This window comes from Amborella trichopoda, chromosome 10 (genome assembly GCF_054954075.1).
Source record: "Amborella trichopoda isolate Santa Cruz 75 chromosome 10, AtrichopodaSantaCruz75HAP2 v2.0, whole genome shotgun sequence".
Lineage (NCBI taxonomy): Eukaryota > Viridiplantae > Streptophyta > Magnoliopsida > Amborellales > Amborellaceae > Amborella > Amborella trichopoda.
Window position 1 is genome coordinate 36,439,044 of NC_142345.1, and position 15,904 is coordinate 36,454,947.

At 33.9% G+C, this 15,904-nt stretch overlaps 1 protein-coding gene and 1 long non-coding RNA gene across 3 annotated transcripts; both read right to left on the reverse strand.

Moving 5' to 3' along the window:
• Nucleotides 1-1,083: 1,083 nt before the first annotated feature.
• Nucleotides 1,084-2,181, reverse strand: LOC148780195 (uncharacterized). Its single transcript, XR_016042926.1, has 2 exons — nt 1,472-2,181; nt 1,084-1,388 (listed from the first exon to the last, which is right to left on the reverse strand). It is a non-coding gene; the product is annotated as an uncharacterized LOC148780195 (long non-coding RNA).
• A 5,510-nt stretch (nt 2,182-7,691) lies between these two features.
• LOC18427620 (disease resistance protein RPM1) lies at nt 7,692-11,820 on the reverse strand. 2 transcript variants are annotated; one of them, XM_006836669.4, is made up of 2 exons: nt 11,508-11,820; nt 7,692-10,694 (listed from the first exon to the last, which is right to left on the reverse strand). In XM_006836669.4, exon 2 carries the CDS (start codon nt 10,675-10,677, stop codon nt 7,972-7,974), a length of 2,706 nt encoding a protein of 901 aa, XP_006836732.1. In that variant the 5' UTR covers nt 10,678-10,694; nt 11,508-11,820; the 3' UTR covers nt 7,692-7,971. The 2 variants fall into 2 exon arrangements, with proteins under 2 accessions (XP_006836732.1, XP_011620913.1); XM_011622611.3 differs by having other exon boundaries at nt 7,692-10,884.
• Between the last annotated feature and the right edge of the window lie 4,084 nt (nt 11,821-15,904).

Genomic DNA, 15,904 nt, shown 5'->3' on the forward strand with positions numbered 1-15,904 from the left:
AAAATTTATCACATGGATGTGGGATTTGACTTTTTTATAGATTCGTGCCAAATTTAATAGTGATCTTTTGAGGTCCTACACGCATGGATGCGGGAGGGTCCTATACGATCATTTCTCATATATATATATATATATATATATATATATATATATATATATATATATATATATATATATATATATATATGAAGATACTACAAAATGCCTATAGACGAAAATGAACAGTGATTTTACCTACCATCATCACCATCTAAAGTTTATCGTACGGCCACAATTATTAGGTAGTATTTCGTATTTCATATTTCATTTTTGTTTTACAAATCAGAGTGACCTAAAATTTGGAACGTGGTTCATAAAAAATAGGCGAATTTATAAAAAGGGGCGAATTTATGAAAAATATCAAAAAATATTTTACTTGAAAAAAGTGACCAAAATAACCCCGAAAAGTTTAGGGGGTATTTTGGTTATTTTTTGTGAATTATTTGTTTTATATTTTTATTAGGTGCGCCTAACTAAGATGTACACACGCTCCAAATTTCATATCATTCTAATTTGTAGAAAAAAAATGAATAATAAAACACTACTGGACGAGTGACCGTGCAATGAACTTTGAACGTTCATTTTTACCTATAGGCGTTGGGAAGACTTATTTATATATATATATATATATATATATATATATATAGTTGACGGAAATAGCCGTCAAATCGTCAAGCGCTAACCAATCAAGCCGGGGTTCTTTCCCTAAAAGATTGTTTTTTTCTTTTTTCTTTTAACTTTAGCACATATAATTTATGTATTTCATACCGGGTCACTAGACCCGATAGGGTCGATGCTAAATTGATACCCGGATTCATTCCAACACATGGACCTGGACCGGTTTGGGTTGACCCACCAGGTTGGCGGGTTGACCAGACCTCATTGCTACCCCCGGAGAGAAATGTATTGCGTAGAAAAATAAAAGAGAAGATAGGGAGGTTAATTCCACTAAAAGAGGCTACAAGAAATTTATATGTTCCTCCTCTCAAAGATTGGTACATTACAGAAAAACCTGTAGTGATATAATGGAGTAAATCCTAAGCCAACAACATGGTCAATTTCTTCTTTTTATGGAATGTGACAAAATGGTTCTTTTTACACTATTGTATTCTTCTTTCAGTTCATCGGCTGCTACTGTTAATGCTCCGACAGCAGATCCTAAGCTGACCATGGCACACCATTAGGTGACTGTAGGTGGTAAATGAGGAGCATACACCGAGTAATTTGGAAGTTCCAGGTCAGTGAAGAAGCCACCATAGTGACAGAGATGGCGATGAAAATTTTGGGCCGATGTTGAGCACAAGCAAAGGTTGTCAAGCTCAGCGTGCTTCTCAGATCTGATCATTGAGCTGAAGCACAATGCGGCAGCAGCCTAAGGCACAATTCCAGAACTGCATTCAAAGGATGCGCACAAACCACAATGATAACTAACCCTTTTAAAGGTGATTTTGGACGGACGATCCACGAGTCACCCCGAGTCCAGATGCATGTCGAGCTCCAAACGCATTCCACCACGCCCCTATTTTCCGATTCCACCTATACCTGATTGCTAGTTCTTTTACAAAATGAATTATTTAAGCCCAGGTAATTTACATAATTTAACCAGTCCATAACTTGAAAGAGCAGCAACTACAGTCACAAGCCTTACACTAAGCAGTGTGCTACTAAGGTCAAGATCCTAAAATTCAAAGAGAGCTCTTGAGACATGGGTCTACAATATATCAAATAAAAGCAACTCAGAACTACAAAACAATCAAATAAATGCATAAATAAACCACAAATCATATAGACAGAAATGGGAGAAAAGAAGAAACTGTGATTGATAGTTGAGGGTGTGATTGAAGGGTTGAGATGCCGAGAATTGCACAACTAGTATCCCACTATCTCCCACCAAAATTAACAGTAACCATGGATGGTCAATATGAAAGGTTTTGGCCATTTACTTCTACATGGCTATGCAATATGAAAGGTTCGGGCTGGATAAAAAGGCAAAGAAGAAGTGTTTTGCCCATGGGATTCTAATTGGAAGGCTATGCAATATTAACAGTAACCATGGGAAGGCTATGCAATATGAAAGGTTAGGGCTGGATAAAAAGGCAATGAAGAAGTAAGTGTTTTGGCCATTTACTTGTAAATGGAAGGGAGAGCAGATAAGTAAAGAAGAGGTAAAGTACTTTTATAGGCACAAGTGTGGTGCATTCCAGTTCATACATACCATATTGGGGTTGTTTGCATGTTAAGTACACCTATCTCTAGCATACAAATGTTGAAATTAATCTTATCTTTTTTCTGCCGAGAAGTTTCCAAATAGATAGCCCCTTGATCGTGCTTTCTAGGCATGTACACCCCAGCCCCCACCACAAAAGAAACAACAACTTATTTTTGTAAACCATACTACTAATCTTAAAACTATTTATTTTTTTTCAACAAACCAATTTTTTAAAAATAATCTTATTTAGAAAAAAAGTTCCCCCTTACAATGTATATTAAAAATAAAATCAATTTGACACAATTTGTGCTGGACCGGCTCTCTTTTAAACAATGTGCTGGTCTGGTTTTATTTTAAAGCTCGTCCAATATAATGTGTTCCAGACTGGCATATTGTTTAAAATGAAGCTTGCCTGGCATATCATGTGCCAGACTGGTACATATTTTAAAATTTTATTGGGCCAGCACACAATGTGCCAGACGGGCTTCTTGAAGCCAGTTTGACATACATTGTACCTGACTGGCATCATTTAGAAAAACAAGATCGGTGAGAGAAACATGCCTAATGAAAAAAGTATTTTTATCCTAAAAGAAACTAGTTTTTTTACTTAGGGGAGGTGAAAAATAAAGAGTTTTTGGGTCAGTCGTGTGATTTATATAATTTTTTTTTTTTTTTTTTCGAGAGAGAGAGAGGGGGGAGGGGGAACATGCTTAGAAAGTAGGGCCAAGGTTAGCTGTATCTCCCTTTTTTTTCAATAGCAAAGATGAGCAAAGTAATTACGTAAATTGCCAAGGGTAAACCTATTTAGAATCGATATAAATATTTGGTGAAAGAAAAGAATTTGGTGAGTTAGCCGACTCACCTGTAGATGTGCGGCCCCTTCAAAACTCATCTTTATGATGGATTTTGGATCCAAAATTTTGGAATTCGGTAATCCCAATTATTATAGTGATTATGAGTATAGAATTTTTAATTTTCAAAAATAATAATAATATTATTTTAATATATTTTTCTACCATCTATTTTGAGGTATAATAGAAGCACCATTGTTTTAACGCCCATCTACGATGGACGCGTGATGCATGAGGAGATGCACATGTTTTTGTGAGTCGGTTGACTAATCAAAACCGCATCCTTTAGTAAAGAACAATTGTTTCATGCGGGCTAGACCGCATTTCTAGGACCAAGTTATAGAGCATTGACATTAAATATAGATGCAAATAGGTGGTCCATCTAAAAATAATTGTAACTAACGGTCTAGATTATTTTTCATACTCATGATCTCTATGTTAAAGATTATATATACTCTAAAAAATAGAATATGCGGCCTGGCCACACGCTAACCGTGTCCTTTGGTAAATGGGTGATGTTTCTATAGAGCCAATGCTATAAACAATCAAAGTAAAGCGCACATTCAAATATCATCGATAAAGTGGTTTCAATATTAGAAATCTAAGTGATAGTCTTAAAATATACTTTCATCTTTAATTATAAAATTTAAAACTTCAAAAATACTGTAGGTCAAGCAGATGTATAAAAGTTTGAAAATCTTGAAAAATGACAGTCTAAAAATGCGTTACAAGATGAACTATTTCTGAAACTTGAAATCCATTTTTGTCCCATGATCAAGCATCTTGATGTTGAGCTGATCAATTTGAGGGTATTTAGACATCAAAACAATATTTTCTAATGAAAATTTTGATGCAGGCTTTAATTTGATTATTTAGAACCTCGGCTCTATAAAAGCTTTTTCCTCAGTAAATGTACTAGAAATTGATTTGCTCGGTCGTCTAAATAAAGACCCTTTATATTCGATAAGATGAAATCCCAGCCATTTAATGTTGTTAAGAGTCGAAGGCATAGGGATAAGTTCGCATTATATGATGCCATTAATATTCCTACCAATTTAGTGCCAATTAGCAAAAGATCGCCATTAAAATAATTATTTTGTTGTCATAATAAAGGAAAATTGTTTCATGCGAGCTGAACCGCATTTCTCTAATTTGCACGGTCAAGAGGTATAAAGCGTCCATCTTAAAGATGGATGTAAATAGGTGGTCCATCTAAATGAAATTTTAACTAGTGATCAAAAAAATATTAATATATTTCTAGTTTTCATTATTTTATTTTTATTTTTTATTTTTCATATTCATGATCTCCATGTTAAAGATTATATATTCTCTAAAAATTTGGATCAAATTATATTTAAAAAATATAATTATTGTCAAGCCCGCATTTCTACAATATGCGGGCTGGCCTCATAGAAACATTGTCCCATAATAAATGTGGACACAAAGTAAAATACTAAGTCAAAATGAATACTTTACTCCCTCTATCATAAGACCTAGTGGGGAGGATTTTTTCAGCATAAAATTTTATTTATAACTTAAGAATTACTACTATCCTAAAAAAGAAAAAAACTTTCTAATACTTAGATACCACAATTTAAAAATAGGAAGGTCTCTATCAAACCTTATTTTTTCAAGTGCATAGAGGTTACAATTATGATTTTTTTTTTTATTGAGGTTAATCTATTGGTTGAAGAGGTTACATCTCCAAAATTTGGAGTCCTAAAATTAATTCTAGTTGTTTGATGCAAGAGAATTTGAGGGAACAATAAAATCAGCAGGAAAAAAACCAAATATAAACATAATTTAAAGAAACTTAGGGCTTCTTCTCCATACACAAGCTTGGGTTCCAAAAACCTAAGCTTTATCTCTTTCAATTTCAAAAAATCATTTGTAATTGACTCTCTAAAGACCTCACACACATCTCACATATTGTAATTCAATGTTTAAAGACATTACATGTCCATATAATAATTAAAATGACCTATATATCTTAATTTAAACTCAATTTTCATAATAACAAATTTACCCCTGTGAGTAGTACCCATGAATAGTACTCATGAGTAGTACTTGTGAATATTACTCATAAAATAAATAAAACAACTATAAAACCCCTAGAATTCCTAAAAACCTAAAGACCTTTAGAAATAAATTCTAAAACTAAAAACTATAATATATATATTTTGAAATGGGAAAAGTTTACTTAAAGCCTTGGCTCTAAACAATCAAATTAGAGCCTACCTCAAAAATTTCCCTAGAAGAGATTGTCTTGATACCAAAATATCATCAAATTGATCATCTCGACATAAGATGCATAGACTTGAGAAAAAAATAGATGTTAAGTTTTGAAAATAGTGCATCTTGTAATGCATTTTTTTAACGTCAATTTTCAAGATTTTCAAGTTTTCATAGATCTACTCGACCTATACTATTTTTGAAGTTTTAAATTTTATAATTAAAGATGAAAATATATTTAAGGCTATTACAAAAATTTCCAATATTAAAACCATATTTCTTGATACTATTTGAAAGTGGGTTCAAATTTGATTGTTGAGAGCCTCGACTCTGTACAAATCGCACCCTTTTGAAATTGAATAAAAATAATAGATAAAGATAATGTGCCCTCCATCATTCTCCCGTGGTTCGAGAAAACTCATCATCGAGTTTTGAAGTGTGCTAAAATAAATTCAGCATAAAAAACGACCTTCTTCAACCTTCTTTTTCTTTGTTGGCTTAAAAACTATTTGTAGTAAAGATAATTCCTCAAGAAACGGATCATAATATGTATATTGAGGAATCAGGACTACAATTTGCAGATTTTGAATCGACATGCTTCCACTACACTACTATGATTCCAATACCCTGAATTTCTTGAATGCACTACCTCTTCGATATTAATGAGATCTTCAAAGGTCACGATTTTCATCAATCCTTCTGGTGCCTTCTCTCCATATTCTTCAACCTCTTCCAAAATCTCATCATCATCATCTTGATCATTAATATAGATCGGATCGCTTAAAAAATATTATTATTCATCTTAATATATATTGAAGATTGATGGCATATCCCAATCTACATTCGGTTGATTTACAATACAATCTGAGTTCAATTCAAGAATTTTATCCTTAAAATCGAAAACCCTAGAGTGATGTTTGGCACTTCTAGGTCTTCTGTCACTATCCCCATCACTCGACTCCCCATGCGAAGCGCAAAAATGAAAAGGCCTGTACTCGATATTCTCATGAGTTGAAAGATCATCATCTTGTCCATTATTGAAGCTCCCGAACTGCTGCACTAGATGTTGGACTTACCTTTCAAGTTTCTCAATTTTATCATTTATAGGATCACATAGTGGATCTACAAAAATCTCATTCTGTTGTACATTTTCGCTGTTATGGATTCGGCGAAATCACAAACCCTAGGCAAATAACTAATAGAAAATTGCTGAAATCAACAAAATCTAAACTGTTTTGACAAAAGTTTGACCAAAATCAGAAAACCGTAGACCCAGATTGTAACTTTCCCTTTGTTGTTGACCTAGGGCACCCAAAAATGTGGTGCTACAGTAATTTTCGTACATGCTATAGTAACTTTTGTGTGTGCTATAGTAACTTCCGTGTAAATCGCGGGCTCTGATACCAATTTGATACAGGAGTTTGAGAAAATAGTAAAATCAACAAGAAACAAGCCAAACACATACATAATTCAATGAAACTTAGGGTTTCCTCCAAAAGACTAAGCTTTTCTCGCTTTAGAATTGGCATCTCAAAGCCCCCACATAACTTTTATACATAGTAATTCAATGTTCAAAGACATTACATATCCATAAAATGATTAAAATGACCTATATATTATAACTTAAATTTAATTTTCATAATGAAAGTTGTACCCCCTATGAACAATACATGTGAATACTACTCATAAAAAAATATAAAATATAAAAACCCAAAATTCCTAAAAAATAAAAATCTTAAAAATAAATCCTAAAACTAAAATTATAACATAGAAAAAAATTAAAACAATAAGGATAATTTAGTAGCCATTAGGTTTTACTGGAAGAAATAAATGACATTCTACTCCCGTAAAAACATAATATCTTTTAGCCAATTTTCAACAGTTAGCAATATCTAACCGCTCTATACTTAGAAAGTTTTCTAGTATGTACTTAATATCGAACCAGTCCATGCTTGGAAACTTCTTTTAAGTATGAATTTGTACGATATTGCTAATGTAGAACCGCTCCATAATTAAGAGAAAAATTTAAATGTAGTTCGTTATTGCTAATGTTGAACCACTCCATATGTACAAAAATTTGAAGTGTAGAGCTGTTGGATATTGCTAGTAGAACCGCTCCATGTATGTGGAGGTTCGATTTTAGTAGTTTCTTACTGCAAAGGCAATGAAAATTGAATAAATGAAAAAATATTGACAGGTTGATGTTGCTGACATCGACTTGGGGAAAAACTGAAATAAAATTATCACAAGAAAATGACATAAAATTGGCAAATAATTGGACCATTTGGTAATACCACAAATGTTTTCTGATCTATACGTGAATTTTCATAATTTGGAAGTGCAGGCTGCCTCAGAAACAATTTCCTCAATAAATACTTTATTTTCTTATGAATACAGTGCATGGTGAACTAGCAAATCCCAAGTAAGTCGGCAAAAATTAAAGAAACAAAATAAAAAATAATTATCCTAGTTAGAATCAAAAGCAAATGCTAGCTGGGTATTTGAACAAGCTGATATAGAAACACAAGAATTAGGCCATAAAGCTAGCTGGGTATTGAACAAGCTGATATAGAAACGTACGAATTAGGCCATAAACCAGAGAGATTGTGGGCCTACTCCTTAAGTCTAGCGAGCCAACAATCATTTGTTCATCTGTTTCCCATTGATCCAAACTTCAGCGACATGTTGCACCTTGGAACGGTCCTCACCATCTGCACACTCTAGTCGCAAAACAAAGTCATTTTCCATACTCGTAATGAACAATTCTTTAAGGGCACGGAGGCCTTGAAAGCCTTGAGGCAATGCCCTTAATTTCTTGCAACTATGGATGCTCAGTTGACAGAGGCGTGGCATGGCTCCTTCCTCCACTTCTCCCCATTCTTCTACCTCAGACAAGTAATGGAGACAGAGTCTTTGAAGTTTAGGAAAGCCGCTTGGACTAAGTCTTCCAATTTGCTTGCCAACATATGCTCTGCGCAGATAGAGACCTCTTAGATTAGGCATGGTTTCAAGGATGAGAAGTGGGTCTTCACTGAGTTTGGAAAAGCCCAAATACAATACAAGAAGGTTCGGAAGAGATTTAAGACAATATGGTAGATGCCCTAAAGCACCAAAAAGACTTAGTTTTTCAAGTGTCTGAGGTGGTGATATATGTTCTACCAGTAAAGGACTTCCATCAGCATCCCAGGATGCTATGTTTAAGGATCGTAGCGAATCCATGTTTTGAACAGATGCACATAATTCATTCCCAGCTTCACTCTTCTCTAACTGGATCTTTAATTTTCTGAGCTGTCTCAAGTTCCCCAGGTCCTTGACAATGTCCGAATCACCTCGAATATATCCTAGTGTTTGGAGGTTCATTAAACTTCCTATCCCATTTGGAACCCTCAAACCCAGTGGTATGACAAAACCAACATCAAATTGAGCCACATTCAAATATGTCAAAGTCTGTATTTTAAAGATACCACTTGGCAAAGCTCCCTTGAATCCCTCCAAGTCCAATGTTATCAAGCTCCTTAGTTTTTCTAAAGACTTTGGAACCTTCTTGATCCCTGTGTCTCTCAATCCAAGATACCTCAGATGAATAAGGTGTACCACTTCCTCAGGCAAGTATTCCATATGGATGCCTTGTAGATCCAAGACCCTCAAAAATTGTGAGCTATGCATCAACTGAGGAAAATATAAAGGTATTGATCTGTATGCAACAAACAAGAGAAGTGTTCGAAGATGAGATATTTCCATCTCAGCAGAGGAACATAAAGTGCTGTTTAGGATTGCGATACGCCGAGTTTTCTTGTCGAATTTCCTGTCTCTTCCATCTTGAAACACCCCAAAGGTCTCCTTTTGAGACAAAGAAAGACCAAGCTTGCGCACTACATCATGTACCCGACAGGCTTTAACCTGCCCACTTGTACTAATTTTTGCCACATGAATTAAATTCCTATCAAGCAATTCCTTAAAATAATCCCCGGCAACTTCCTCCTTTGTCATTCCTTCATGTCCTTCTATGAATCCCTCGGCAACCCACAACCTAATCAATTTTGACCGGCGAATCTTGAAGTCCTCTGGGAACAAACAGCAGTAAAAGAAGCAATACTTTAGGAGGGGCACCAAATCCTTAAAACTTAGTGACAAAATCCCCCTCACACCTTCAAGATATGGATGGTTGTTCAATTCCCATGCAAGACTACGGCGAATCTTTGCCCATTCAACTGATGTCTTGGCCTTTTTAGACATCATACTCCCAATAGCGACAATTGCAAGCGGAAGACCATCACATTCCTTGACAATTTGTCGCCCTTCTTCCTCCAAATCCAAGGGACAAGTGTTCCCATCTTCTATCCAAAATGCCTTTTTGCAAAACAGGGACCATGCCTCCTCTTTTGATAGCGGTTCGAGCGAGTAAATCATGCTCCTTACATGCATGGGTGAAGCAACTTCTGCAATGCGAGTTGTGATGAGGAATCTACTCCCATTTACTAAACCAGGAAACATGGTATGAACCCATCCCCACACATCTTCGCTCCACACATCATCTAACACCAGGAGGTATCTCTTATCTTGTAAACATGCGTGGATTTTTCCCCGTAAATTTCCCTCGTCTATCTCGTCTTCATGACTTTGAGAAAATCCTTTCAGAATGGAATTCAAAATTTCAATTTTTGTAAATTGCTGTGAAACTGTAACCCAAGCACAACAATTGAAGTGTTTCCTTATATTTTCCATGTTATAAATTCTTTTGGCAAGAGTAGTCTTCCCTAGACCACCCATTCCCAAAATTGAGATTACCTTCACTTGTAGATCACCATCTACTAACCATCCTTCCAGCATCTGCACTTTCTTCCCAATTCCCTCCAAATGTTCATCCTCAACCGAATATGAATTTGCCAATGGAGATTCCTGTCCGCTAGAAGTGATATTTGATGTCATCTCTTCTTTTTCAAGATTGAACCTTGTTCTTCTCGCGAAAATCTCACGAGCTCGCTCTTTAATGCTCCGTATCTTGGTTCCTACCTCATGTTTGATCCTTAGTATTTCGACAAAGTGAGCAAGAGAGATCAAGCACTCGATGCATCCATTGAGCTGTTCTGTACCCTCCATTCGCAAAATGAATTCATCAAGGGCATCTTCAGCATCGTAGGCCACATCTCGCACTTGTCGAACCCAAGCATCCAATGCTTCATTAGTATCACTTTTCTTATCAGCACTCTTCAAGAACACTCTCATGCTTTCAAGCTCGTCTTTGATCCACTGAACATCTCCTTCCACTTCTAAGAGGAGTGTCAAATTTTTCTCGAGGTGTTCTCCCAACTTCTCTATGACAAATGCTGCTGCACTTTCCGCCATATCTCTCTCTCAAGAACCTGCTCTATGAAGCACTCAGATTAGCTTTTTCTCTAATTTTCCTTGGCCATTAGGACAACCATCCATTGGAGCATCAATTACTATCAGAAAATAGTTCAGATTTTTCATTGTGATTCATTGAATTTGTTCCTCTTGGTCAAGGTTCGGCTGAGAACCAAAGGGATATAACATGGCAGTGGACAGGTACTTCTACATAAACCATAGTTAGCAAATCGCCTTTTAATCGTCGACGTTGTTTTAAAAGGTCGGGAAAAAATCGTGCAGTTTTCATAAAAACGTTTAAAGCGCGCCTTTTTCCTAATACGATTTAAACCAGGTAAAAAATCGTATCTTTTTTTACCTATAATTGTTTTTTGAAAGATAAATTATTTTTTTTCCTGTTTTCTCTATTGCAGCCATTGCTACTTTCATGCTTTTGAAAAAAAATTATTTCAAAAAACAAACCTAAAATAGAATTTTTTATCCCCACTGTGTTCTTCAAAGCCACAGTTGCAGATTGAAGGTATGAATTTTTTTTCCCCTTTTTTTAAAAAAAATTAAACAAATAGATGCAGATTTCAGTAGCTATTATGGAAAATCATTATGTAAATGAAATACTGTTATAGTAAATCATATATATGCAGATTTCTGTGATTATTTGTGATAATTGTTTTTATGAAAATACTGTTTATGGCACAAATTAGAGCTCAAAACATAGTCTTTTACTGATGAATGAGAAGCAGAGAGTGTGACTACAGGACCAAGTAATCAATATTTTGTTTTTGATTATGTGATAACAAAGATAAACAATATAGTGTAAACTGTAAACTTACATGAGCAAGCAATTGTACATATAGGATTAGTTCCTCAAACCTAATCCTGTAGCTCTGCTTCTTGTTCCCCAAGAAAATGAAAAACCCTCTTCAAACTATCCCAAATCACCATCCCATCTTCCTTTTCTTCTCTCTAAAAATCAGTTAGGGCCTCTTCCATTAGGGTTTATAAAGCCGATGACCTCTTCCTTCTTCTCTCAGTAAACCCTAAACCCTAATGGCCATGAGCCCAGCCCTATTTTCTTCCCTTCCTTCTTTTTTCTCTCTCTAAACCGTCAACACTGTAAAAGCACAGATACGAAACCCAAATTTCTACGAGCCGCTTTTCCATCAATGAAATTTGGGTATAAAACTTTAACCATAGTGATGGACTGACCATAGTTACCGTACTATAGTTAAATCATTGAGAAAACAAAAATCATGCATTTTTTTTTGTTGCTTTTGAGAAGGCGTGATGTTTAAATATTTAATATATAAATTTATATAATATATTTGTCATCATACAATAATTAAAATATTTAATGAATAAATTTATACTGTATATTTATTTTTGATTTATAATAAGTAGGTGTGATGTTTTTTAAAGTATTTATTTATATAGTACTTTTTTTATATATATGTTAGTTAATTATGTATTTAATATTGAATGATGGAATGATTGGATGAGAGTCACGAGTTATCTAAAATAATTGATTTAATTTAAATTAGTTTACTAAATTTTTTATGGATGAATTAGTTATTGATGGTTTTGACAAAATTTTTTTTTTTTTAGAATTTCAAAATTTCTAATATTATGAATTTATCTGATTTTTTTACTCATATTTTTTTAGCCTAATCTGATATATTAGCAATATCTTTACATGAAGTATTTTTGCCAATCTGTATTTTTTACCCTATTTTTTATCGGACATTTTAAAATAAAAACAATTTATTTCCGATTTAGGTGAGCCGATTTATTGATAATCCCCGACTTGCTAACTATCAGTTTTTACTCGGCTAGGTTACTCGTGCTCATCTAACTTGGCAATCTTATTTATATATATATATATATATATATATATATATATATATATTAAAAAAATAAGAAATATATTTTTAATATTTTTTTTTTATCATTTTGGCAAATATTGGAAAGCATTTTGGCCATAAACGCTTTTACATTTTCCCACCTCTTTTTTGAATTTTTTTAAAATACCTTAAGTAGAAACTCAGTTTTTAAAAGAAACAGTTTTATATAAAGCTTAGTACCTCAAAAATTTATTATAAGAGCTTGTTTTGATGTTAAAAAATCCTCAAATCGATCATCGCGACCTCGAGATGATAGACATGAAAAAAAATACTTTTTATGTTTGGGAAATAATACATCTTATAATGCATTATTTGGGCTGTCAATTTATAGTTTCGAGTGTTTATCGATATACACTTTTTTGAAGCTTTAAATTTTATCATTAGACATGAAAAAAATATTTTTAGGCTATCACAAAGATCTTTTCTTTTGAAAAATCATCTTTCCATACTATTTAGAAGTGTGTCTTACTTTGATTGTTGAGGGCCTCAACTTTATAAAAACCGCACCTTTTTTTTTAATCTATTTTTTCAATATTTTTAGGAAACTTGCATATACCCCCCAAGTCTGAGCATCTTAAGCAATCTCCATCAAACACAACTTTCTTTACAACTTTTACCCATATCATATATTTCCAGCAAATGCACCCCCAAGTCGAAAAGAAAAGTAAAAAAATACCAAAATGCCATCCTTTAAGTTAAAAGGCCCTTGTTTTTTTTCAGTCGTGGTCTCGGTCTGGCAACAAAATAGGCGATCCGGCACTACCTACATGCGGTTCGGCACATCCAACATTCGATCTGGCAATTGTTTTTTTGTCTAGGCTTTCGGTGTGGCAAAAAGAATGCGGTATGGCACTAGGTGCCCTCAGTCCGGCAAATATTTGATGGGGTCTGACAGTTGTTCTACATGGTCCGACACGTCTTTACGTCGGTCCCGCATGTCTTTACGTCGTTTCGGCAATTGTTTACTATGGTCCGGCGGTCAACATTTGGTTACGTATTTTACGAGGATGTGACGTGAGCTTGTGTGGACAAAGGCATTTTGGTCTAAATAAATAGAACTTTTTGACTAGGGGGTATTTGCTAGAAAGTTACTTTTTGGGGTGGGACGTTGGGTAGAAAATCCATGGTTGTAAAGTATATGCAATTTTCCCATTTTTTTAACTTTTGTTAATTTTCACTTTGAATATATTTTTTCTATTTTTTAGGATTTTTTTATTTTTTAATGACTTTTGAGAGCTACAGTACTCGGCCCTACATGGGCCGGGTTAATCAGACTCGGGTGAGCACTCGTCTTGGGGCATGCATCGAGTAGTTAGCCTGAGTCGACTTTTCCAACACTGATATGGATGTTGAAAATGGAAAAGAACATGATATTTATTTGAAAATGGACGTTATTTGAAAAATATTAGACGTGAGAGATTCTCTAATAACTGATATAACGGTGGGCGACATTTTATTCAAGAAAAAGGGAATGTCAGTGTTCTGCGACTCAGCGGGCTTCACTCGGACTCGAGCAAATTACTCAGACTCAAGTGCCGAGTAGGGATGAGTTCCAAGGCAACTTGCCGATTTTTAGTAAAAATGAAAAATAAAAGAAGTATAAATAAAATAAAAAAGAAAAACTTCACCATATTACTTACAATTAATTTTTCTAATGAGTTTGATAATTTTTAAGGTGATTTGAGAATTTTCACATTTTTTCTTTTTTAAAATTTTTAAAAATATTCAATATGTAAATCAAAATTTTCAATAATCCATTTTTTATATTATTTTTTTATTTTTTTAGACCTTTAATGATTTTTGTACCTCTTTTATGTTTTTTATTATTTTTTAACAATTTTTAATTTTTCATTTTTTTTTTTTCTTTTTTTTCCTTTTATTGGGGTTATGCTGGACCTAGTCGACTCCACTAGACCTTTGAATCAACTCTCATCCACAAAGGGCTAAGTCTCTTGGTCGAGTCGAGTTTCTTTCTTATCCACAAAGGGCTAAGTCCCTTGGCCGAGTCAAGTTTTTGAACACTGCGGTATACAGTAGTTGCTTCTTTGGAAAAATGGATATGCAGCCAGTTTTTTGAAAAATTGGATACAACAATGTATAATGCTTGCTTTTCCAAATTTATACATATGTATATATGGAAAAAGTTAATATAAAGTTTCAACCTTATACTATTGAAGTATGGTACATCTCAAAAATATTATAGAAGAAAGTGTTCCAGAGAACTCTCCAGGAGATAATCTAAACCTCGAGATACATGCATATAAAGAAAAAAAGAATCTCAATATTTAAAAATAGTGTATTTGGGAGAAGTTATCTAGATCATTTATTTTCAAGTATTTATAGTTCGGCTTGATCTTTATTATTTTTATAATGTTAAATTTTAAAATAAATATAAATAATAAATTTTCAAATAATCATAAAGTTTTCGACATCGAAACTACTTCTTCAATCAACTTTTAGAGATACGTCTTATTTTTACAATATAAAGAGTGCACATTAGACAAACCTCATCCTATATGACCATATCAGAGCATTTTTATTATGTAAGTTAGAGCACAAAATAGCGAGTATGTATTGTGCCGATCAATTCCCATTAAAAATAGCCACTTTATAACTTTTTTTAAAAAAAAATTGAGATTCATCCTATCTAAATCGATAATTCCCTATTTTGGGATCTCCGAGCTCTCTGGCAGAACCAAGCCATTCTGTCATAGAGTCCGCATCAAACCAAGACCAGCCAAACTGTCCCTTCCCATCCGAATCCAAATCAGTGACTTTTTTAGAATGTTTTTTCATGGTTTCTAATTAAATTTGTGAAATCATTGAATGTTTCGAAAGTTACATCTCACCCACCTCTCGTTATAAAAGTAAAAAATCCATCTACTTTCTACGTTTACACTAACTTACTTCTCGTTATAAAATTCGAACATCCATCTCTTTTCTAAGGTTACACCCTTCTCGTTATAAAATTCAAACGTCCATCTCGCAGTCTCAAGCTTCTCTTCTTTTTCCTGCAAATTCGAAGGGGTTTCCCACCCGTGTGCGGTTTAGATAGGGCCGAGACTATGTACAATCCAATTAGAGCCCACCTTCAAATACTATCGAGAAATAATGTTTCAACACTAAAAATATTTGTGTTAGTCTTAAAATATTTAATTATAAAATTTAAAACTTAAAAAATAATGTAGATTGGGTGGATCTATAAAAACTTGAAAATCTTTAAAATTAACTGTTAAAAAATGTGTTACAAAATGCACTATTTCTAAAACTTGAAATCCATTTTTTGTTTCTCATCTCCATACATCTTGATGTCGAGATGATCAATTTGA

Bases quoted from the DNA above. Each gene is read 5' to 3' on its own strand.
- LOC18427620 (XM_006836669.4), bottom strand. From the start codon at position 10,677: ATGGCGGAAAGTGCAGCAGCATTTGTCATAGAGAAGTTGGGAGAACAC.